Source organism: Filicampus tigris, chromosome 5, assembly GCF_054856515.1.
Source record: "Filicampus tigris isolate MCC_2025a chromosome 5, RoL_Ftig_1.0, whole genome shotgun sequence".
In the NCBI taxonomy this organism is placed as follows: domain Eukaryota; kingdom Metazoa; phylum Chordata; class Actinopteri; order Syngnathiformes; family Syngnathidae; genus Filicampus; species Filicampus tigris.
In genome coordinates this window covers 14,969,196-14,992,468 of record NC_141221.1, presented here as the reverse complement: position 1 = coordinate 14,992,468, position 23,273 = coordinate 14,969,196, and the positions used below count along the sequence as shown (strand labels likewise).

At 41.6% G+C, this 23,273-nt stretch overlaps 2 protein-coding genes across 13 annotated transcripts in view; one reads left to right on the top strand and one right to left on the bottom strand.

The window, feature by feature from the left end:
- The window catches only part of nsd3 (nuclear receptor binding SET domain protein 3), a 32,356-nt gene extending 25,441 nt beyond the window's left edge, over nt 1-6,915 (bottom strand). For 4 of the 6 annotated variants that reach the window (XM_086030780.1, XM_086030785.1, XM_086030784.1 and 1 more), the window contains exons 1-5: nt 6,548-6,915; nt 3,380-4,227; nt 1,145-1,384; nt 905-1,067; nt 669-823 (exon numbers count right to left, since the gene is read on the bottom strand). In XM_086030780.1, coding sequence (XP_085886906.1) covers nt 669-823; nt 905-1,067; nt 1,145-1,384; nt 3,380-4,183 — 1,362 coding nt within the window. In that variant the 5' untranslated portion in view covers nt 4,184-4,227; nt 6,548-6,915. The remainder of the gene's footprint in view (nt 1-668; nt 824-904; nt 1,068-1,144; nt 1,385-3,379; nt 4,228-6,547) is intronic. The other 2 variants (XM_086030783.1, XM_086030786.1) reach the window with 1 other exon arrangement.
- A 339-nt stretch (nt 6,916-7,254) lies between these two features.
- letm2 (leucine zipper-EF-hand containing transmembrane protein 2) lies at nt 7,255-21,289 on the top strand. Of its 7 annotated transcripts, none has more exons than XM_086030793.1 (11): nt 7,255-7,286; nt 10,698-10,763; nt 11,412-11,943; nt 13,717-13,860; nt 14,682-14,825; nt 15,076-15,279; nt 16,119-16,238; nt 16,447-16,650; nt 18,082-18,174; nt 18,609-18,677; nt 20,277-21,289. In XM_086030793.1, exons 2-11 carry the CDS (start codon nt 10,717-10,719, stop codon nt 20,331-20,333), a joined length of 1,614 nt encoding a protein of 537 aa, XP_085886919.1. In that variant the 5' UTR covers nt 7,255-7,286; nt 10,698-10,716; the 3' UTR covers nt 20,334-21,289. The 7 variants fall into 7 exon arrangements, with proteins under 7 accessions (XP_085886919.1, XP_085886918.1, XP_085886917.1 ...); XM_086030792.1 differs by having other exon boundaries at nt 7,264-7,286; nt 10,635-10,763; XM_086030791.1 differs by lacking the exon at nt 7,255-7,286 and adding an exon at nt 7,327-7,350 and having other exon boundaries at nt 10,635-10,763.
- Nucleotides 21,290-23,273: the final 1,984 nt, after the last annotated feature.

Here is a 23,273-nt window from a genome sequence, read left to right as displayed (position 1 = left end):
TGCAAATTTTATGAACTCTCTAAAAATATTGAAGGTATAATAGCTCAGCTTGTTCAACACAACTGGACAACAATGTGTAATTTTTATTACATGTGAATATGTTATTAGGATTAAGTTTATTTTTTAAGGATAATTAAGACCTACATTTTGCAAAACTCTGTTAGACATTTTATGCTGTATTACAACACTGCTCTTAAAAAGAAAATAATGTTCTGTTTAATACTGTGGTTTCAAATGGCTTGGTGCAGAATTTCACTGCATCATAACGAATGTTTTTATTATTTCACCCCTTATGTATCGAAATAATAAATACAAAAAACTTGGCTGAGGCATGCTCCTAGTGCAAATTTCAATGTCAACAATGAACATATTGTTAATACAACTTGTCTCAGGGGTGTGTGCTGTTATCCTTGTGCAACACTTTTGGACACAATACTCTTGTATTGGACAGAAATATTGCTGCATCCAAAGTTGTGATGAGTGACAGAAAAGTTGTTTACCGTCTCTCTTCTTTGATATCATTACATGAAAAATGCATGAATCCAGTAAGTGATTATTCTGAACTATTACACAGATGTATGATGACTTCTATTTTTAAAAGACCACAAAACACATATGAAAATGAAAAGAAAAAAAGTCTGACAAACATTATTACGCTGTTGACTTACTTTGTGTTTTTCCACAGTGTTTGTGGTCTTGCGCAGCGTGTCCGCCTGGAGCTCATCAAACTGTTGCTTGCCCTGGTATATAACGATCCTCTTCTCATGGATCCACGCTCGCTCTGCTACGCTGCCAAAAAACTGGACGTGGTACTCCCTGTGACCTGCATCGCAAATTGGAGTTCAGTGTATATTCTCATTTTCATCCTTGAAAGGTTGTCGGAAAAGTTAGCACGTGCACTTACCTCTAGTGTTGATGCGCGTGTGGACCTTCATCTGTGGGTCGGATGAAACCATGCAAGGCCACCATGGGTAGGTGCCCACCTTGGACCACACTAGATCTCCAATGACAAATTCTTTGCAGAATCCTGTCTCTTGGATCACTGAGGGTTGATTGACTTTCGGAACCTGAGAAAAAAAAATGTCTGTTCAAAATTCTACGCACTTTGCTTGAATTAACTGGAGATGAGAATTTGAGCTCCTGCCTTTGGTTCAGTTTGAATAACGGTCTTCTGAGGCTTCTCCGTCTGGTCCGGTGGAGGCTCTCTTGGCTGCGGCTGGACGTGGGTGTCCTCTGTCTGGCCCGTGGTACCCGCCTGGCCTTGGACAGGCTCCAGACTCTGCTCCTGAATGTGGAGCTGCAGCTTAGCGCTCTTTTTCCTCTTCTCCTTCTTCCTCTCGTGTCGGCGCTGCACCTGAGCTGCCTCGTTCTTCTGAGATTCCTTCTGAGGATGAAAATAAGGAGGGAAGAAGAAGGGAAATCAGAAGGGAAGAAGAAGGGAAATCAGAACTGAGACACTTCTGGGTTCCTTTGAAGCCAAGACAAACTTGGTTGTATGTCTGCATATTTCAAACCTTGCTCAGAGAAGATGATTAGAAGCTAACAATTCCCCAATAATTGTGAAGTGTCAGGCCTACAATAACCAATAACCTTGGTTCATAAATTTAATCTCTTGACTCATTCGCACATTTTTTCAAATTGAAAAAAATATAACACAATAAATCCACTCCAGTCCCAGAACGAAGTTATATTTCCATTATTTTTATCGGTGTGCACTTATAAACAAACACTATATAGAAAGAACTGAAACACATTATAAAGATAAGTATACAATGTGTTCACTAACAAATCACTGCGTACCCTCGTAGCCTTTTCACAAACAGTACTGCTTAGTACCTTCACAAGGGATACAGCCAGCGTAAAATGGCTGCCACATCCGCTAATGCAACGTGGCTTTCGCAGTGCATTGTGGGATGTGGCAGACATTTGAGGCAAGCTGCACCTATGGTGAACATAAACATACAGTATCTGTTTAGTACTCTAGTGAAAGACTCATTAAAATGCAAGAAAGGGAAGGGGATTTACGAGGAACCATTACACCAGGAAACCTCGCTAACACGATCAACAGCGAGCTCCCGTACCAGAGCTGAAGATGGAACTTGTAGGCTGGGACCAGACTCGAGACTGCCATCACTAGCTTTGTGCCTTGCTACATACACCAGTGCTTAGGGATTTTTTTTAACTTATCTCTTTGTTTGTGTGCACTTATGTTAAGTATTTTTAGGCGTCGAGATAAGCGGCACACAAATTTGATTTATTATTATTATTATGAGTAGTAGTAGTTCTGCAATAGTACAGATTTTGTCATTCATTCACAAACTGCCCATCAAGATCACTAACAATGCAATGCAATGTGTGATGTACAGGCCAATAATGGTTGAGCAGCGGGAGAAAAAGCACAAGTGACCCTTCCACGTGTCCACGCCAAGACCGAAAATAGTGGATAAACGATGTCATTTTTCAAACTTTTATTTTTAAACTCTCTTAATGGAATGGAAGACGCTTCTCAACTCTGTTGTACTGAGTAGAATAATGCTGTCACAGCCTTTGTTATGTTCTTCTTTAGACCAAAAACTACTTGAATCTTAATCAACAGCACTTCTGTTGGTTACAGATAAACGGTGCACTGTCTTTTGCCTCAATTGCTTTTAAGAGAAAATAATTTGTAAAAAAAAAAAATCTAACGTTTAGTCCATCCTGACTTGTAAAGTAATAGGTACCAGCTGTTATGTTTGATCATGTCTCTATCTGGATGTTTACTTGTGTAGCGAATAAACCAAAGAAAAAGTGTAAACAATAAATACTAGGGCTGTCAAAGTTAAAGCATTAACTATGGATAATAATTTAAATTTCATAACGCACTAAAAAAAAATCACTCAGTTAACTCAGTTTTATTTACTTCCTGTGGCAGCTGACCTCTGCTCACTTTGCAGCCAAATTTAGAGAAGAGTCACTGGCGCGAGGACAGACTTTTACATAGTTGTACTTTAAAAAGGTGCTCAACGGCTCATTGGAGAAATCCAAAATTATTTGCCCACTTTGCAAAGCCAAATTCAAATACCATTTTAGTTGTAAGTCTTTGGTGTATCGTTCAACAGTTGTATTTTACAGGAAAAGAATCGTATTCAAGGATCAAAGAAAGCTATTTGAAGAATTCTTCAAATCAAAATATACGTTTAATTTTTTTTCCACATTAATTCCAAGATTTTACTTAAGTAAATATCAGTTCCAAGCTTCGTAAAAAATTGTAGTTGAAAAATACGATTAATTGCGATCAATTATGGAAAATGTTGCGATTAATTAGTTAAAAATAATTAGTTAAAAAAAAATTAATTGCTTGACAGCACTAATATATACATAAGTGTTTTCATTACAATACCTGCAGCTCTTGCAGCAAATCTCCACACAGTGCCGTTTCAAACAATTCTTTGCCATTCTGATACGTCTTGATAATCTTCAGCTTGATCTCAGGGGAGCTGGTTTTCTTCAGCACTCCCGTGGGAGCACTGGGAGGGGACTGGACAGGCTGCGAGGAGGGGGTACTGTCCACAAGGGAGGGGGGAGGGCTGGACGAGGGTAGGTGCAAGGGTGGAGGAGGAGGCAGTGTGTGGGTCATGATGTGAGGCGTGTGGGGAAGGTGGTGCTGGGTCGGCAGGGGCAGCGGCGGCGGGCTCTGTGGGTGACTTTGAATATGGGGCGTGTTTGAGAGGAAGTGGTGCGCGTGGGGGAGGTGATGGTGATGATGGTGGTGGTGCAAATGCGGGTGATGCGTAGGTAGCGGTGGCGAAACAGGGGAGCGGGGTCTTTCCTGGAGACCGGGGCCCCTTAGCACCGTGCTCTCCCCTGGCATGAGGAGGCCGTGCTCCGCGTAGCTGCGTATGGGCCCGTAGCCGTTAGCCGAACCGTTGGGAAACTGTGAGTACATGGAGAATTTGGACTGCGGTTCGTACATGCCCAGGCCCGGCGGGTAGCCGTTGGAAACGTGTGGCAGGTCCTCTGACGCTGAGGGTGGATAGAAGTCTGCATCCAGGGCCGCATCGTAGGAGGGACCGCCATCCTCGCCCGGGTCACTGCCAGTATCGCAGGTGCCGTCCTGTCTGATGTTGGCTGAGTCAATAAGCTGAGGGGGTTGCTGAATTGTATTTCCCATGATCCCTTGCATGAAAGAGAAGGAGAAATCCATTGTTGGGCTCCGGCATCCTTAACTGTCTTTTTCTTTGACTGGACCTGTTGACAGTGAGACATGGAAATGATCATTTTTGTGCTTATGAATGTATAAATTAATATCAACATAAGATGCCTTTAAGATGTCACCATTTCACCAAAAAAAATGGACACTTTACATTGAACTTCATATTAATTGTTTAATTGTAAAGTACATGTTATACTGTTAGAAATCGGTAAAGCACTTCCATAATTATTCATAAATTAACTTCAAACAGACAACGTACATGCATATAGCAAAATATGGGCATTACTGACAGGGTGAAAATTTTTGACTAATGTTAGCATTTTAGGAACACATGGTGGACCCTTAGGCATAAAATTCAGAAAGAAAGAAAACTGACTGTACTGTTTACCAAATATATTTTGCTTTTTTTTTTAAAGGTTTTAATATAAATGTATATTTCTCTATGACAGAGTGAATGTTCCATTTGACAACATCCAGCTACACACATAATATGATGCAAATTATGAAACATAAGTCAAGTGTACATTTCAATACTGCAACTATCCACTGTTTCAGCCTCCATTAAAAAAGACAAAGTGCTTTAAAGTCTCTAAAACATCTGCATAAACATCACTATAATGACTGTGGACAGCAATTTCGGGGACACATGCAAAATGGTCAGCATGATTATTCATGATCAAATTGACTGGAGTGAGTGGTTAAAGAACATGTGAACAACAAAACCATGTAAAAAATAAAAATAAAAATAAAAATAAAAAAAAGTTGAATTAACCATTATGACACATGCTGTAGTTGCGATAATTTGTGTTCGGGACATGCCTTGATCACATACACCCAAAGGGGGGACAAATGGTTTAAAATGAAGTACGCACATTTTAAGAGACTGATCATTGAACTGGTACGTGTGCAGAAGTTTGGCCACTTATAACAATTCCTCTGAGGAGGAGACACTTTATAGGAATATTGACCCTAATCAGATAATCAAAGTGAAATGCTGATATGATTAAACGGATGATTTTTTTTTTTAATCAACAAGATGGCAAACACCTTAATGGCAAGCTGTTTCTTTTTCCACAAGTTTATGTAGATTTTATGTTTTTGATTAGATGTTATAGCAATACATGTTATGTTTGAGTAAATTGATCATAATAATCCACAATAAAGTAGCCCACACTTGTTCAGATTAATAATCCATGTGCAAGAGGGAGGCACAGTTGCACACTCTCTTAAAAAGACATCTAAACACTGACAGTAATCGCCAACAGGTCTCTAAAAATACTTGAACTGAAAATGAAAAACATACTCTGTATATGTTTCCATAACAGTTTAATTACAAGCATCTAACAATTTTACAGCCAGAAATTATTAACTGCAATAATAAACAACATATTGTCCTTAAGGAAATGTCTCAATAAATCCGTCCCCACATCTGAATAAAGTCCAACTTTCAGTTAATTATACAGTCGCGTGTTAATTATAAAAAGACTCGTCATCAAAACAAACCCGATTAGCTTCTATTCTCTACGCTTCCCATCGTGTGTTTAGGCGGCCAACACAAATACACGGCGGTCTGTTATCGCCGAACAAAACAAAGAGCAATGACGGATATCTTTTCCACACCAATTTGTTGACACTTTTATTGTGTTTCAAGTGTTAAGAGGAATGAGGGGGCTGACTGTGGTTGGACGTGTGAACCAAGGTGCATAATGGTGATGTAAACATCCGTGTGGTGCCGTGTAGCGGTCACAAAAAAAACACGTAAAATGATCACTTTTAATAATATATAATGAGTAAATCGTAAAAACATGGTTACAGATGTGTGACTGAAACAGGGGGGGAACATCTGCGCAGACAATTGTCTCACTGGATGATCTTATTGCCTTGTGGGATGTTAGCTCCTAAGCTACCTAGCTCCAAAATTATCATCTTGGGCTATCTTCTGAGCTTTGGTACCGTTAAAACACACACACGAAACCGTGTTGACATATTTCGTGTATGCTCGCGCGTGTTTAATGCGCCCAAAGCGTATGTTAGAGCACACAGCAATCGGAATAAGATGAAAAGAGGGGACGGCTAACCCTAGCTAAGCTAACGGTACATTGCCAATATGGCTGCCTGTCTGGCGTGATTATTCCTCCATCACTGGCGCTTTGGGGAGAATGTGCTTGAAAAAGAAGCAAGCAGCCACTGCAAAAGGCTTGCACCGGCGACGGATGGATGAGAGCATGCATCGGTAGCGGCGCTAAAACAAAAACATGCACAAAAAGAAGAGGGAAGATGGCTTATGAGAAGCATGATTTTTTTTTTTTTTTTGACGGGGAGTCGCGAAATGCAGGCAAATAAAAATGTCAGTACCTTCAGCGTGTCCCATTCTAAACACATACACCAGCCAGCAACGCGTCTTCGTTTTATAAAGAAGTAAGGAAAATAAAAATTAAAAAAACAAATGTGTTCTGCTGTATTGATAAAGCGCAGGCCTATCCTTTTTCGTTTTAACGCAATTCTCCACAGAGAGGAGGAGGGGGATGTTACGCTATCTGCTCGCTACCCAATCCCAAAGCTGGGCTCTTCTTCAGCGGAGGAACTGGAGATTTTAATGACACCCTGCTAAAAACAAGAGGCTTTTGATACGGTGCACTCTTCTGATTTCAGCTCAAACTACAGGAGCGCATCAGTAGACGGGCAAAGCGTAAAATCTGCAGGGGGCAGCGGCACATCGGGACGTGCAGTTTACTGTTAATTTAATCAATGCAGCTGCCAGCATTTCAAGTAATGGTCACGCCTACTGTGAAGTGAAAGAGGAAATACTGTAAATGTTGTACAAAGGTCTTGCATAATGGTACGGTGCTTCCCAAGCTTCATTTAGCTATTTTTTACGTGTTAATAATGTCACACACAGTCGATAGGACACGAGTGAATTATGCTTTCTGTTCCATCCAAAATTGGTCGCAGGTGAGCTGGAGCCAGCTGACTGGACAGAGGCGGTGTAAAAGCTGGGCAGGACGGCAGCCAATCGCAGAAATTATATAGACGAACAACATTAACACTTAGGAACTAATAGTCTAGAATTAACCAAACATTCAAATAAGACCAAGTAAGTGACAATTGGACACATCTGATTTTCTCAACACCGGCAATTGCAGATGAGTGGCTTGCGGGTCCGTATCAATCTAAAATTCGGCTTTTGAATCTCAGCTGTGGCCTTCCTGTGTGGATTTTGCACTTTCTCCCTGTAGCTTTTCTCCAGGCATCCTTCCACATCCCCAAAACATGCATGATAAGTTCATTTAAAACTTGAAATTCCCCATCAGTGTGAATCTCAAATAATGTTTGTCTGTATGTGCCCTGCAGTTGGATGCGACAAGTCCAGGGTGTAGGTCGTAATATCGAATTCCTTGATAAACGCAGTCTCTTAGCGAACTGGGCAGGCGCAGTGTTTTTATATTTCAGTAAAAAACCTGCCAATTTTCACTTGTCGTGGAAGCATTTGCCCTATCTTGTCAACTTTCTTTGTCTTCGCTACAGACTCTATTTTAGATATGGGCTGTAAAGGGCCACACAAAGATCATGCAGTGAGGGGTTCACTCTGACACCTAACACGACTGAGAGTGGCGTGTTTGTGTTTGTAGAGGCAGCACTCGTATTTCGAAAGCCCCCACGAGCGCGGCTACAGGTCTGCTGCCATCTTCTGGTGAAATATAAAATAGCTTTTTTGTACATGTGTATTTTCTACTGTGGCCAACAGTACTGACGGGCCACACTTTCTCAATTTTATGGTAGGGGCTGTGGAAATTTGAACATGGGCCGCATCTGGCCTCCGTGCCGGACTTTGGACATGCCGGCGTAGGCAAAAGAATGTTCAAACCCTGCCATGCATAGCGAAAGCTACAACGTTGTCACTACAACTTGCATCTGTAGATGCAGCGACAACTGTTTGAACTTATTATGTTGTTTTCCGTAGTGTTCCTGAGCCCACCTGGCAACACAATGATGCCAGTTTTTAATGCAGTGCCACCTGATGGATCTACGGTCATGGGCATTCAATGTTGGTTTTTGGTCTTGCCGCTTATGTTTAGAGATTTCTCCAGATCCTCTGAATATTTGATGAGGTTATGGACTTTCATTCAATTCCTTGAAATTGTATCTCGTGAAACATTGTTCTTAATCTGTTGTACTGTTCAAGCAGGTGTTCACAAAGTGCTTAACATCACCCTATCTTTGCTTCTGAACAACTGAGCCTTTCTTCCTTTAAAGGGAAGTCAACCCCCCAAAAATTTCTTGACAATAATATGTTCTGTGTAGCCCCACTAGTCTAAGCACGGCATTGCATTTGTAAAATGTAAGTTAAGCAGTAAAGCCCACGTATTCCCTTCTCAGGGGTCGCCTATTTTGCCACTTACTGTTGACTGAAAATGACATCCCCTGAGCCCTGAGTAACTGTGATGTCATTTTCAGTCATCAGAAAGTGGCAAAATGGCCACCCCCTGAGATAGGTTTAAAAAAAAAAAAAAAAAAAAAGGGTGGATTCCACAAACGCAATATTAATCAGAATGCCGTGTTTAGACTAGTGGAAGAGCATAGAACATACTATTGTAAAGAAAAATTTGGGGGTTTACTTCACCTTTAAGACCCAATCATGACATTCGCCGATGGACGACCGTTTAAAATTTGAGGCTTATAGACGGGTACTATTTTTTACCCCCCGGAAAAAAGGCAAATGACGGAAGGGTACCCACAATGCAGACCGATGACGAATAACGGACGCTCAATTTTTAGTAAAATGCCCAGCTCTGGAATTGGGATTGTACTCTTGACAAAATTGAATTCAACACAATGACAAAAAAGTGTGAACAAAGACCTTTCTTTCTGACACAGATGATGATTCGCTGACGTATCAAACTGCTGCATATAGTGCCAACTCCTGCTGAGGATGATTTATACTCAATGTCAGATTGTTGGGAGGAAAGTATTGGTGGCTGGTATCGGCAGTCTCCATGAGTATCGGTACCAGCCTGATACCGATACCTGGAATTGGTACTCACCCATCCCTAATTATTTCAGTATACAGTATATGGCCATTGCGTCGAATCCATGCCATTTGCATCCCCAGGTAATAAAATATGAAAATGCATGGTGAAATTACCTGTAAAATATTTTCTAAGCAATGTGTCCTGTACATCTGGTTGCATATTTAATAAATACAGTTTAAAAGATTATTTCAACTAACCTGAATGCTGTAATTCTGTCCAAGTATCCTAAAATTAGACTTTACCATGAAATATATTTAACTCTTATAGAAATGATAAATTTTTACATAATTGTATAACTTCTTATCCCAGCAATTACTTTTTTAATACCCTTTAATCACTGGAATGTGCTCAGTCTCAACATGCTATTAGCATAAACGTCACGTAGCTGTATTTGCTATGCTAAAAACTCACTCCTGATACTTTTAGTCCTGTAACCAGGAGTTACATTGTCTGATATGGGCCAATACTGTACACGTTTTGAGCATTTCAATGTGTGCATTATCAGATTTAGGGATAGCCCATAAAAAAACCACAAGCCGAGCATTGAATTCAGCATTTACAATCTTCGTCTTGGTCATCACGTCACGTCGACGCATGCGCAGTCGGAGCTGTGCCAGCGCTGCAGGTTATTCTGCGGTCTGTTGTTTTGGTGGAGTCGGAAGAAGACACTGGCGGAGGAGACTCTGTGACTCAATTCGAACTGCTCCTGCCACCTCCAATGGATTTATCGCCACTCCGGCGTCTGACATCGTCGTTCTTATTTATAATGGCCGCTTGTTGTGGATGGATCGTAGTTGTCACGTCGCACCGAACGAGCCTTTGAACGCGCAGTCTGCAGCGATAGTTGGGTCATTGACGTTGGAGGTTAGTGGGCTCGCCATTTCACTCGCTAGCTTAGCGGGATACGATGACAAGCTAACCGGCTAAGGCTTGAAACTGATAGTTGTAGGTGTCAGTCGAATATATGACTTATTCAAACTGTGTGTGTGTTAAGGGTTGACTGAGTACTAGGAACGCGTTTGTCCTTGTGTTTTACAATTGCATTCGATGTAGTCAAGAGACCAGTTAAACGTCAGAAGCTCACGTGAGTGGAAAAAAACCAAAATAATGCGAGTGTTGTTTGCTGACTTTAGCCTGGAGTCTGAGTTACGTCGGCGCATCAAAGACTTCCTTAATAAAGACCAGTTAAGGCTGAAATTATACGTGCATTTTGAACTGACGCCTACACATTGTAATCTAAATGCACATTTTAAAACAAACTCACAGTATCCCGGTTTTGACAAGTGACTTGCCGTTTTCGACTGTTATGCTTCTCATTCATTGTTGTGTTATGTCGAGTCGCGCTAGCCCACCAAGAATCTCTCTTGACAATACGCCGTGTGCGAAATACATGTGCTTTACTATTATTTAAGGTGTTGACCAGTGAGTTGTAATTGGATATACGCGTGTTCCCTACTCCTCATGTTCCTGCCCAGAAAGTGATCTACCCATGCAATGGCAGTCTTTAGCCACCAGGTGCTCTTTGCCGTTACAAGATCCAGGTAAGAGCTTTAATTTTGTTAAATTAGTATAATCATTCAAATCCCCCAAAGGCATCTCTATACTGTAATGTGTTCCAAGCTCACACAGTCATCCCATCTTTTTATTATCTGTCACAAAAGAATAAAAAGAAGTTGACCGCAAATGTAATGTGAAACAAAAAAAACAAGTGCCATAAATTGTCTCCATATACCAGTGTATCTATTTATGAGAAACTATATCTATATTTATGTACATTTATGTTAGTATGACAACACCATTATTAAACAGTTTCTGTCAATTCAAGAGTTTGGTCTACAAAAAAAATTAGTTTGCCGGCAGATGAATGCACTTCCCACTTTGTCGATCATGGGATTGTAACAAGAGTCAATTTAGTGAATGTCGAAGAACATGGCAAAGCGTTTCAATAATTTGCTGCATTATGCAACATGAATTTTGAGTAGCTGCACCCTGCAGGCTGTGGCATTTTTCCAAGCACCTAGTAGCACCTAACACATAAAATCCAGCTGAAAAAGTTCAGTACTCTGCTTGTAGGTGAAATTTTGCAATGTCCCGTTTGACTGGTTAAACTACAAATTATACGACTTTGAAGGTTCCACTGTTTGCGTCCTATCTGACCTTTTTTTTTTTTTTTTTTTTTTTGTCCACAGGGGATCGTATCTGTTATCCCAGCGACACAGCTGTTCCTCACTGTCTTCTAGAGCCTACCTCCACATAGAACCTCCACGCAACATCTCCTCATTGACAAACCCACTCAGGCACTCCCGCTATGGCCACCCTCGCTCTTACAGAGGCCACGAACTGGGCTGCAGTCAAAGCTCTACCCTACTCGCCCGAGCTCTGCACAGTTCCGTCGTTTGGCTCCAAGACATTAAAAATGAGGAGACTAAAACCTCACCCCCTGCTCAGAATTTGGCGTCGGATGAGAAAAAGGACACTGCACCTGCTGTAGCCCAACCACAAACGCCACCGCCACCCCCACCACCTCTAACGCCTGCTCCTACTGTGCCCACGGCGCAGGAGAGGGTTATGGTGAAGAAGGCTCTGTATCTCAGAATTGTCGACGAGCTGAAGCATTATTATAACGGCTTCCGGTTGCTTGGCATTGACACCACGGTTGCAGGAAGGATGGTGTGGAGTCTGCTGCACGGACAGATCCTCACACGCAGGGAAAGGAGAAGGGTGAGAGAGGTTTTTGATGAATTCATGCATATATACAAACACCTGATCCGCATATGGCGGCACCAGAGGAAATATTCAGTAAAGTTGAATACGGTGCGTTCATAACACTGGTTGAATTTCTTATTTCAAAAAGTGATTTCTTATCGAATATAATGGAAAGGGCAGCACGGTGGACGAGTCATAGTTTGAGGTTAAGGGTCCGGCCTTCCTGTGTGGAGTTTGCGTCTTCTCCCCGCGCCTGCGTGCGTTTTCTCCTGGTACTCCAGCTTCCTTCCACATTTCAAAAACATTTATTTTAGGTTCATTGTTTTTGCAACTTTGAGCTCGTCCCATCAGGGGTTCGCCTCAGTGACGTTTAAAGACCTGTCTGGCTGTCTCAACAGCATTCAAAACGTCTTTTTTGTCTTGTCATGCGGCGTGTTTTCTGGAAATAGTTTTTCCATTGTTATTATTCTTCTGGGTTAATTACAGCAACACGAAAACCGTTTAAAGCTTCACACATTTATGCGTGAATAAGTATTGAACGGCGCATGCCGAAAGTAGAGCTGTGATGAGGATTTACGGCTATCTAACATGCATTACTATAACAAATCTTTTTGAGGTTATTAAGAGTGCACCAGCGGCTTAAGAATACGTGGTTATGCAGCACAAAAGGCAGGCTCAATTACCGCAGTACTTACTGGTTTTCATTGGCTTGTTTAACCCATTCACTGCATTGACAAATGCACTTGTCTTTTCACAGTCCAGCCATTACATCCCAGGAATTTATTTATATTTGTAACATTTTTTTCAAACATTAGGGTAAAAGAGAGTCTGAAAATGTCTGCCATTGAATGAGTTAATATTCTTTGCCAAGAGTTCTCAGACAAATATTGACTGAATATATGACTTTACTACTGCATTCACATTTGGTTAGTGATTTACTACGGTGCAGAATGTGCCTACCATTTCAGGTTACATGACCGCCTCAGCAATATAACTCAGTCGTAAACTAAGGATCCTCTTTGTACTTCTGCATTCTGCAAAATCGAACAAAATTACACACCTCACCAGGCTCCCACACCAAGAAAAATGTCAGTCTTTTGGCGCGGTCACAAATGCAATCTTATGTACCACATTGTTCATACACCCCTCAAGGATTTTATGATATTAAAAAAAAAAATTTGACCAAGATAAATAATTACAAACATTTCCCACAAATAATTTGGCATGGGCAGGTTTTGACAGTGCGATAACCTTGAGTGGTTTTACACTATCACGGTATTGCAATTACAGCTCTAAAATGTATCATTTTTGAAGCGTTTGCGAAAGTACCTTTTGCCTATTGAATCTTTTTTTAACAGCGTAGAGAATATTTGGTGCATGAGTAAATGTAAAACAATAAATAAATAAAAGAAACAATATCATTTTTCTGAACGGTGTAGATAAATCGCTGTATAAGTTGCACTCCAAAAATGAATGTAGCACAACAACAGTAGAGAGACTTATTTCTCGAAAAATTAGTCTGTACTTCTCCGCTATTCTGCGCATTATGAAGTAACGTCATAGCAGAAACGAGCTGATGTCAGCCGTGCTTGGTAGCTATGTTGTGTGCCTTATTTTCCACCCTTAAAATATTTTTGTAATTTTAAAATGATTGGCCATGCTTAAGCTATATTTGGCCCCTTGTACCTCACAGAACCTGCGTAACAATGCGCCTCAATATGTGGGTGCTGAAAGAAAAAGAATGATGTTTTTTTTTTTGTTGTTGTTTTTTTTTTTTTGTGTTCACAGCTGATGAGAACATGCGCCGACCTCTTCCGTCTGGTACCCTTCATGGTGTTCATCATCGTCCCCTTCATGGAGTTCCTCCTTCCCGTCTTCCTCAAGCTCTTCCCAGACATGTTGCCCTCAACCTTTGAGACAGAGTCCAAAAAGGCACGCGGACATGTACACACACACACACACACACACACACACGTGGCCTCAGTAACCGGTGCACACTCATTATGTAACTTCAGAGATAGCTGCCGGTGCAAGTATGTCTTGCCGCAGATCCAGCCGACTGGCCTTATCAAAACAATTTTCTTTGGAAGCCACGGCTCATTGTGCACACCCACAAGTACTTTTAATCTCTCTCGGTGTCATCCCGACGGTTGTTACTAAGCACGCCTCAGTGACTCATATGTCATATGCAGCTGCCCTCTTGGAGGCGTCTGACCTCCGAGGACACGGCCTGCTGTGACCTCATACGTGACGTGTGCAAAGTTTTGAAAACAGAGCTGGAGATGCTGATAAAAGTGTTTTAAAGTGGCCATGACTTTTAGGATGATGACGTAAACAGTGTCTGAAATACCATACTTCCATCTAGTGGTTGGAGGCATCTACTGTATTTAGGTGCATTTCAATGACTGCGTTTACATGCAGCCAATAAACCTTTTCAAACACGCATATTGACGGTATTCGGGGTTTTAAAAGCCATGTAAATAACAATAACACTATTTCTTTTGACTCCACTATTAATATTCATCTTTACAGATAACATCTGCTCTACAGGTGTTGTGTGTTTTGATAATTTCATATGTCGTCATGAGTGAATTTGGAGCCCCCTTGTGACACCACTATCCTAAAGGAAAGGGGGGGGCGGCTGGAACAAGCATATTTAAATGGATGATGCTTGCTGTGGTTAATTGTTCATGAGGCAAAAAAATAAAATAAAAATCAGCGAATAATATCTCCACCTTCTCCTTTTTGTTCAGGAGGAGAAGCAGAAGAAGGGCCTAGCTGCGAAGCTGGAACTTGCCAAATTTCTTCAAGAGACCATTGCTGAGATGGCTCGAAGGAACAAGGCCTCGGCTCAGAGCGAGGATGAGACTCAGCGCTTCTCCACCTATGTTCAGCAGGTGCATTATCGAAAAAAGACTTGGCTTTATCATCGTTATGATCACTTGTCTTGTTGCATTTCAATTTGAAGTCACCTTCATTAGTTTTGTTTGTGAAGCCGTTTCGTATTTCTAGGATTGATTGTGACAGTACTTCCTAAAAAAAAAAAAAAAAAAAGTTGAGCCACAGTGCTGTTTTACACCTGCAGCCATCAGGTCAGAATCTGCTGGCCCGTCCCATTTTACGTGACCGTCCTTGTGTCCGTGTCAGGTTCGGGGCACCGGTGAGCAGCCCACCACCAAGGACATAGTCCGCTTTTCAAAGCTGTTTGAGGACGAGCTGACGTTGGAGCACCTCGAGCGCCCCCAGCTGGTGGCCCTGTGCAAACTGCTGGAGCTGCAGCCCATCGGCACCAACAACCTGTTGCGATTCCAGCTCATGTTGCAACTCAGGACCATCAAGTCAGATGACGAGGTGAGAGGATGAACGACAGGCTTTTATGTAATAGCTAGTCCCCAACATGCCACTCTGACGGGTGTCTTTATGCTACAGGCGGACACTTTGAAGCAATAAGTAAGACTTTAACTCTGCGAATAAAAAGCCTTGTGCTACAAATACTTAACGTCTGTGCAGTCGATTACTTTGTTACATGTCTCTTCAAAAGAACTTTGCATAAATGTAAAACAGTGTTATTGGAAAGAGTCAATTATGGCTCCGATATTAAGCATGTTGCTCTCTTCCTGCTTACTTCTGAAGGGTATTCTAAATTATCAGCCGGGTCGATTATCGGCACCGATATTTGGCTTTTTGATGAATATCGTCATCTGCCTTTTTCAAAACTCTGCTGGCCGATAATAAATCAATTTCAAACTGTGGAAATCAAAACAGATTTGTGAAAGTTTAAAATTTCTGTCATTTTGAAATTTTCATTTACTGTAGAAAACATGAAGCTTTTCTTTAAGTTTTCTTTTTTTTTTTTTTTCCAAGACATACTGACAATCCCGGGTGCTCCCTGAACCTTTTGTTCGAATTTTATAACAGGTATAGTGTCAAAAATGTCTTGAAATAATAATAAAAAAATCAACATTATGAAAACCTGAAACATTGTTCAATAAACATGCTTGAAGACGTTGCAACAAAGTTAAGAGTAAATTTTTTTCTTTAGATTTTGATGACAATATTTTCCTTTTTTTCCGAAAATGAATATCGGCTCCAAATATCGGTTATCTGCCTCCTTGACTACTAATCATCGGTATCGGCCCTGAAAAAAGCGTATCGGTCTATCCCTATTTTAAATGTCTTTATTTGTACAGATGATTGCAGCAGAGGGGGTATCAGCAATGAGTGTGTCCGAGCTGCAGGCAGCTTGTCGCAGCCGTGGAATGAGATCTCTCGGTCTTACCACCGATCAGCTCCGAGTGCAACTGCAACAGGTAAGCAAGCAGAAAACTGATGAAAATAAAAATACTGTGCTTGGACGTCACCAGAATCGTTATACAGTAACCCCATGTGGAGATTCTTCTACTAATACAGATTTTGCAGGAGTTAGGACCTTCAAGAGTTGAGACCCCACTGCATGTGTAAATGCCCAATGAGTTTGTAAACTAACCAGACTTTTAATAATTATCTCCCAAAATCCAGTGGCTGGACCTGCACCTGAACGAGAATGTTCCTCCATCGCTGCTGCTGCTCTCGCGGGCCATGTACCTGACTGACATCAAACCCAAGGCGCCAGTCATCCCGCCCGTGCCCAAACTTGAGGTTCCACCAACTCGCGCCGTTAAGCCGGCTGCACAACTCGTGACGCCACCGAACGTACTAAGCTCTTCAGTCGCGTCGCCAAGTGTGCGTTGTTCTCCAACAAGTTTTCATGAGTTGCCGATCGTCTGCAACTAGTTTGGGTGAAATTCCAAATTTCAAATCTCAAGTGAAAGGTGTCGTACAGTGGTTGAGATTCGACGCCATACCGAAACATATACCACAGATCGGGGGTCACCAACTCCGGTCCTCGAGGGCACCTGTCCTGCAGGTTTTCCATCTCTCCCTGCGGTAACACACCCGTTAAAATGATCAGCTCTTGAGAAGCCTGATAACGATCCTGATCATTTTAACGGGTGTGTTACAGCAGGGAGGGATGGAAAACCTGCAGGACAGGGGCCCTCGAGGATTGGAGTTGGTGACCCCTGCTATAAATACACTACTCATAAAAAGCCAGCGATATTGGACTCTCTCTGGAATTTGGTCATGAACCTAAAATGCACTCTAATTTTAACAAGGAAACGTAAAACCTTTGAATGATCATGTCCAACTGTATATGGCGCATTGCGTTTTGGACATCTTGCCATTCTCTCTGAAGGAGCCGACCTTCAGGTCCAGGTGTTTGTTACCTGAAAATCTGCAAGGATGTCCATTTAAACGCCTTTCCGCGACTATTCCATTTTTCGTATTTCAATTGCAACCCGGAGATGACACTCAAAAGATCGGTGGCTACTTCGATCTGAGAACGCGTTGTACATTGTGGGTTACGGGTGATCAGTTGTCAGGTGTTGTCTTGGTGGGCATGATTTAAGAGGACTGTCAAACTACTAATGCTAATTGAACCAGGAATTGTATTGGCTGATTCATGATTAACCACACCGTTTCTCAATTTTGCTGTTTACATCAAGGTCTGAAAAAGGAACTAAAACAATGAACAGCTGGACATGTCATTATAAATTTCGACTAAAGAATGTCAAATGAAGTTCACTTGTAAAGATTACGAAGCAATTTATGTTGATCCTGGAATTTCACCTAAAATTAGAGTACACCAAAAATGTTGACACTTGTGTATAGTCTTAATCAAAAAAATACTTTACTTTAGAGTCTTTCTGCCACGGAATGTCGAATGGAGCTGAAACCAGCTTGAGACCAGATTGTGAAATGCACCTCATGTTTGTCATGAAAACGTTTTCTCCGCCACTAGCCAAAATACAGCCACAGCGGCCAGTGCAATCCGCTTTTCCTTGACAATTGCGAGTGGTACAGCATGTTACTTTAACTCATTCACTGCCATCGACGGACGTACTCGTCTTCTCACAGTCCAGCCATTCAATCCCAGGAACTTATTTATATTTTTTTCAAACGTTAGTGTGAAAGAGGTTCTGAAAATGTCTGACAGTGAATGAGTTAAGTAGTTGCACTGTAGGATGGCAATATTTGAATGTACTTAATTTGTTGCAAGATGCATACAAAATACATGCAAGAGACTGACGAGTTTCACCGGTGCTATTTTCACAGAAAACCACCCCAGTGGAGAATAATGGCACAAACGGGACCTTGGTCAGCTCAGACCTGCTGTCGGATCCTGCGCTCATCATCAAAGACAGGCCGGTCCGTACCTTCCTACGACACAACATCCGATAAGATCAGCCGGATGGAGGCCAATTCAAATCGGTTACTGCGCAAACTATATAGTTAATTTTGGAAGCATCGTTGCCACCATTACGTGACCCGTGCCAGCCTTAGAGCCGATATGAGTTGTGCCTTCTCAACGACGGTAATACAAGTTGTTCATTTACAAAAGTGAGCCTTATTGTATAGGTCAAGACTCATCCTGTTGGAATATTCAGCAACTCATGTGCTGCTGGAGAAATGCAGGCAGCATTAGTTTAGTCTTGCCATTTTAAATGACTCAACACGTTGTTAAGACTACTATTGAATTTATGCAGTAAAGTTGAATGCATTAATAACCAATTTATAGATGCTTGCACTTATTGGAAAGTGCTACCACTTTATCTCATTGATGCATCATCTTGGTGTTGCAGGCAGAGGAGATGAGGAACAAGGCTCCTGGCATGCCGGACAAACCTTTAACTGCTGCTGAAGTCCTCCAGGTGAGCAGAAAGATGATTAATGATGAGTTCTTATCTTATCTTATCTTATCTTAATATTGATAACAAGTTGTTGGCAAACAATTTGAGAACACATGAGAGCAGAGAGTGAATTTACCTAAACAAACGGACGCAAACTGGCTTACTATGTCTCTGGAGATTCAACATCATTAACAATGCCTCGTTTTTTTTATTAAATTTCCTGAACCGCGATACAATGTAGTGAGGTTTGTTTGTGTCGGCACTATTGTGATGGAAGACAAAGCAGTGAAGCAAGGATCAGCAGACTGGATTTTCTCATCCAATTAGTCCTTCCTGGCTTTGGTCTTTCACACGTAACATGCCAGCCTCTTACTTTAGACCATGTTTCTTATTTTTGATAAGGCGTTGCTCTTCATTAATGATAAAACAAACCAACAAAAAGAACAACATATGTAGAACTCTGACGTTGGTGGGAAACGGAATGTACAGTCTAATAAAAGCACAAGCGCGCACATAAACCGGTTCAATAGAGACTTTGATCAGTGCGAGATCTCAAAATAGCGGCTATTTATAGCGCTGTCGCCATCACCCACACTCACTCTAAAGTTTAAGTTACTTAGTTTAACTCCACAGTCTCTAAATCTTTCCTAACGCTATGAAAAAAATCATTAAAGCTGCTCTCTATATAATTGAGTTAAGCACATAATCCATTTATCCATCAGCTTGTCTTCCCTATTTTGGGAAAGCGGTGGTTGATTATGTAACGGACATTTAAATGTCACTGAATGAAAAGGTTTCAATTCCATTTCTATCCACTGACCACCCACAACATTATATGATCTCAGATATAAAAGTGCTATAGGTAATATTCAAAATTCAGATTTCCGAAACAGTCGGAAAAACATGTTTACAAGCGCGCGTGGACAGCGGTACGCCTGCATTTGAACAAGCCTACTGAAACGGCGACGCGCGAACGTCGTGACGCAAAGAGACGTCGTTCCCGCTTGTTAGTTGCTACCGTCAATAAAAAGAATATTCATGTCACTCACCACAGGAATAAAGCAGTTGGTTTCCTCCACCTTCCAAAAGTGTGCCACTGCGTTACGCCTCTTGAGTTTCGCCATGGTTTTTTTTTACCTCCTCCTTGTGTATTTCTGGCGAGTTGCGCACCAGACATACGGACGTATACACACGTATAAGTGTCCATACACATACACACTGTGTCATTTTTACCATAGAGACGGAAAATACTGTGAAAACGCCGCAAAGGAATCATTTTATTCAAGTTAGGTTCGCAATGGCGAGGATGCCGCGTTTACAAGCACTTCCTGTACTACAAAGACCAAGATTCCTTGCGGTTGAGCGTGCGCAATGTGCCGTGCGGTCGGGATATTCCAATTGCCATATAAATGCGTGCATATTCGGGTTGGAAAGGGAGTAACCCAGGTATGATATTCCGAGTTTTAAAAACCCAAATAAGGGCATATTCGGTTTTTGCGCGCATTTACATGGCTTTTAAAAACCTGAATACTGCCAATATTCTGGTTTTAAAAGGTATTGGCTGCATGGGGCGTCATACTACCGCTACAGTAGCTGAGCTTTTTGTTGTTTCTCTGGCAGGCTAAAGCAGCAACCGAAGTGTCCCAGAAGAGCAAGATGAGTGCAAACGGTGTGTAAAGAGGAGCGCGAGCGTCTGGGCCCAAAAGGGGAGATGAATTTAGGCAGCCCACGGCCATTAACAAGGACACCGTGCTCACTTGACGAGCTATCAATCTGTTTACGTCTCTCTTGCTATCGATTTGAGCAGAGGGTGGCTGAAGATGGTAACTGTAGATGACACGACGGTGCTCTGTATCCCACACTTCTGAACTCCATAACACTCTCTTTTCTGTGACTCCCCCATTAACAGCTTGAACTTTGACTTAGCTTGCGGGTTCTCGATTCAGTTTGATCCCATTTGTCCTGAAAACACGATCCAAACCTCGTTTGGCGCAGACTGGCTCCTGCTTCGACGGTGACTCCCTTTCGTTCCACATGGATTTGTCCTCCTGTAAATTTGTAAATGTTGTGTATATTGTCGTTAATGTCTTAACTTTATGGGAGCAGTAGCTTTGTACAGTTTGCTATGCAACCTCATGAAATGATCGAAGCTCCCATCATTAGCAATTTTATTCTCGCGCCGATTGCTCCTGTCCAACATGTGACAAACAGAAATACTTAACCCGTCCACCTCCATCCTTTTCTCTGCAAACTGAACTCTATTGGCCATGTGTCGACCTGTCGGTGTCATCAGTTGATTGGAGCAGGTTCCATAGCGCATCGTCAGAAAAGACTGTTTTGAGAAAGAAAAAGAGAGTTCACTCCTTTCACGCAGACAAGACAGAGGCAAACTGTTATCTGCCTTATTTTATTTGAATATACTGCAGTGTAAAGTATTGTTTTAACACGGAGAAGATGAAGAGAATATACTTGACGTTATCCCGAAAGAACTTCTATTTATAGATCTTAAAACTCCTAACTAATATTCAGGCGTTATTTTTCTATGTGCTTTGAAAAGATGTGCAAGTGTAACCACATGTCCCGATGCATTGTCGTCTTAGAAATAAAAGACCCTCAATGTTACGCAAAGTTGACCACAGTGTGTGATGTATTAATACAGTTTTGAGTAATTTACTCACCCCTGTCCGCTTAATTTGTTAACGGAGTTGGTACCACTACAGGATCTTTTTTTTTTTTTTTATCCATGAGCTCATGCCAGCAGTAGATGCCATACACTAAATGCATTATAGTTTAGTAACTTTTCAGAGCTTCCATTTGCAGCTTTCTTTGAAGCAGGGGTGGGGAATCCAATGCCTTGCACGAGAGCATTTGAGAGAAAAAGCCTCCAAATCATTCAACTCACCAATTCCCATGACTATGTAATGATAACCATTTCTTCAACCGTTGAATCATATTTTTGTCATAGTATGGCCCTCAAGGAAATGAGACTGATGAAAACGTGTTACTGTATAAAGCACAAATGGTTCCTGATTGAAAAAAAATGTTCCCGATTCCTTCTTTAGAGGAATATGTCCATTACTTTCCCCTTTGTGCAAACCATCCTTTATGGGGAAAAAAATCATCGAGAGCATATACTGTATGTCTTATCTGTGTCATTTTGAGTGGTTATGGACTTAAAAGTTTGACTTCTTGAGCTAAGAGACTTGTCAAGCTGGTGTGATGCTAAGGTGATCTGCTGTTAGCTTTCCTGGTTTAAACTGGTTAGTTCTATGTACTGCTCGATTAGAATATATAGCTATCGAAACTGAATTTGTTCACTGCTGTACTTATGTTTCAGCTATTCGGCAGGATTTACAGCATTTCTTTACCACTCGTGCATTGGAAAACAATGAACTACCACAAGTTGGTTGTGTCCTGTTTGCAGACTTTTACTTCTCCATTGCGCCCACTACAAACAGTGCACCACATTACCGTGGTGAACTTGATTATTAAACTCATGAAACCCCGTACGCTTGGGTGCCCCCCGCCCCCATCTGCTTATGATCGATTTGCGTCAATTGTACAGTAGTATCACCTGCACTAATGTATGGAAAAAGACATAACACTCAATTACGACAGATTAGTAGTATGTGTAGTATCTTATTTGAAATCAAAAGAGCCACCGTTCAAATCTGGCTGCAGACAGTAAATGCAAAACGATGTTATGTTATGTTTCTGATTTACAGTCGAGGTGCCCTCAGCAAGGCATCAACACCGCAAGTAATTTTACGTCCAGCAGATGGTGCCATATGCACATAAGAAAACTGCAAATGGGGACAAATTTGTACGGAGCCCCTCTGGTGACAGGGTATGAGAAAAAAACTTTTTTTTTTTGCTAATCTGTACCCACAGTTTAAGTCGGCAATGGCAAACTGAGGTGCCAGACTCGCTGAACTTCCTGCTCATCCTGCATAGGAAATACGCACATGAACCTATTTTAATGGGCAAATACTTGATAATTATTGGACTGAGAAAGTAACTCAATGGAAAGCACGGACCATATAACTAAAATTGAACATGATGTAAACATTTAAAGGGGAAGTCAACCCAAGCATTTTTTCCAGGATATGTTCTATGCATGCCCACTAGTCTAAACGCGGCACTCTGATTAATATTGCGTTTGTGGAATATGAGAAATCCACCTGTTTTTAGCTAGCTCAGGGGGCAGCCAGTTTGTCACTTCTGTCGATTGAAGATCACACCGAAGTTGCTCAGGGCTCAGGTAACGGCCAATAATGGCTCAGCTACAGAAAACTGGTGGGACGTGAATGGTCATTACCAGAGCCCTGAGTAGTTGTGATGTCATTTTCAGTCGACAGAAGTGACAAAATGGCCTTCCCCTGAGATGGCTAAAAGTTGGGGCATTTTGCTGCTCAACTCATATTCCACAAATGCAATATTAATCAGAATGCCGTATTTCAACTAGTGGGCCTGCATAAAACATATTCCGGAAAGATAACATGTTTGGGATGACCTCCGTTTTAAAGTTTGTATTTCCATTTTTTTTTTTGTTCACAAGCAGAGAACGTCCAGCAGATGGTGCCAGTGAAGCTCTACTTCACTTGCCAGTGATGCGCT

Excerpts from the sequence above, each read along its gene's own strand:
- letm2 (XM_086030793.1), top strand. The coding sequence starts at position 10,717 with ATGGCAGTCTTTAGCCACCAGGTGCTCTTTGCCGTTACAAGATCCAG. Across the intron at positions 10,764-11,411 it reads TTTGCCGTTACAAGATCCAG|GGGATCGTATCTGTTATCCC; the intron begins GTAAGAGCTTTA and ends TTTTGTCCACAG. Across the intron at positions 16,239-16,446 it reads TCCGAGTGCAACTGCAACAG|TGGCTGGACCTGCACCTGAA; the intron begins GTAAGCAAGCAG and ends CCCAAAATCCAG.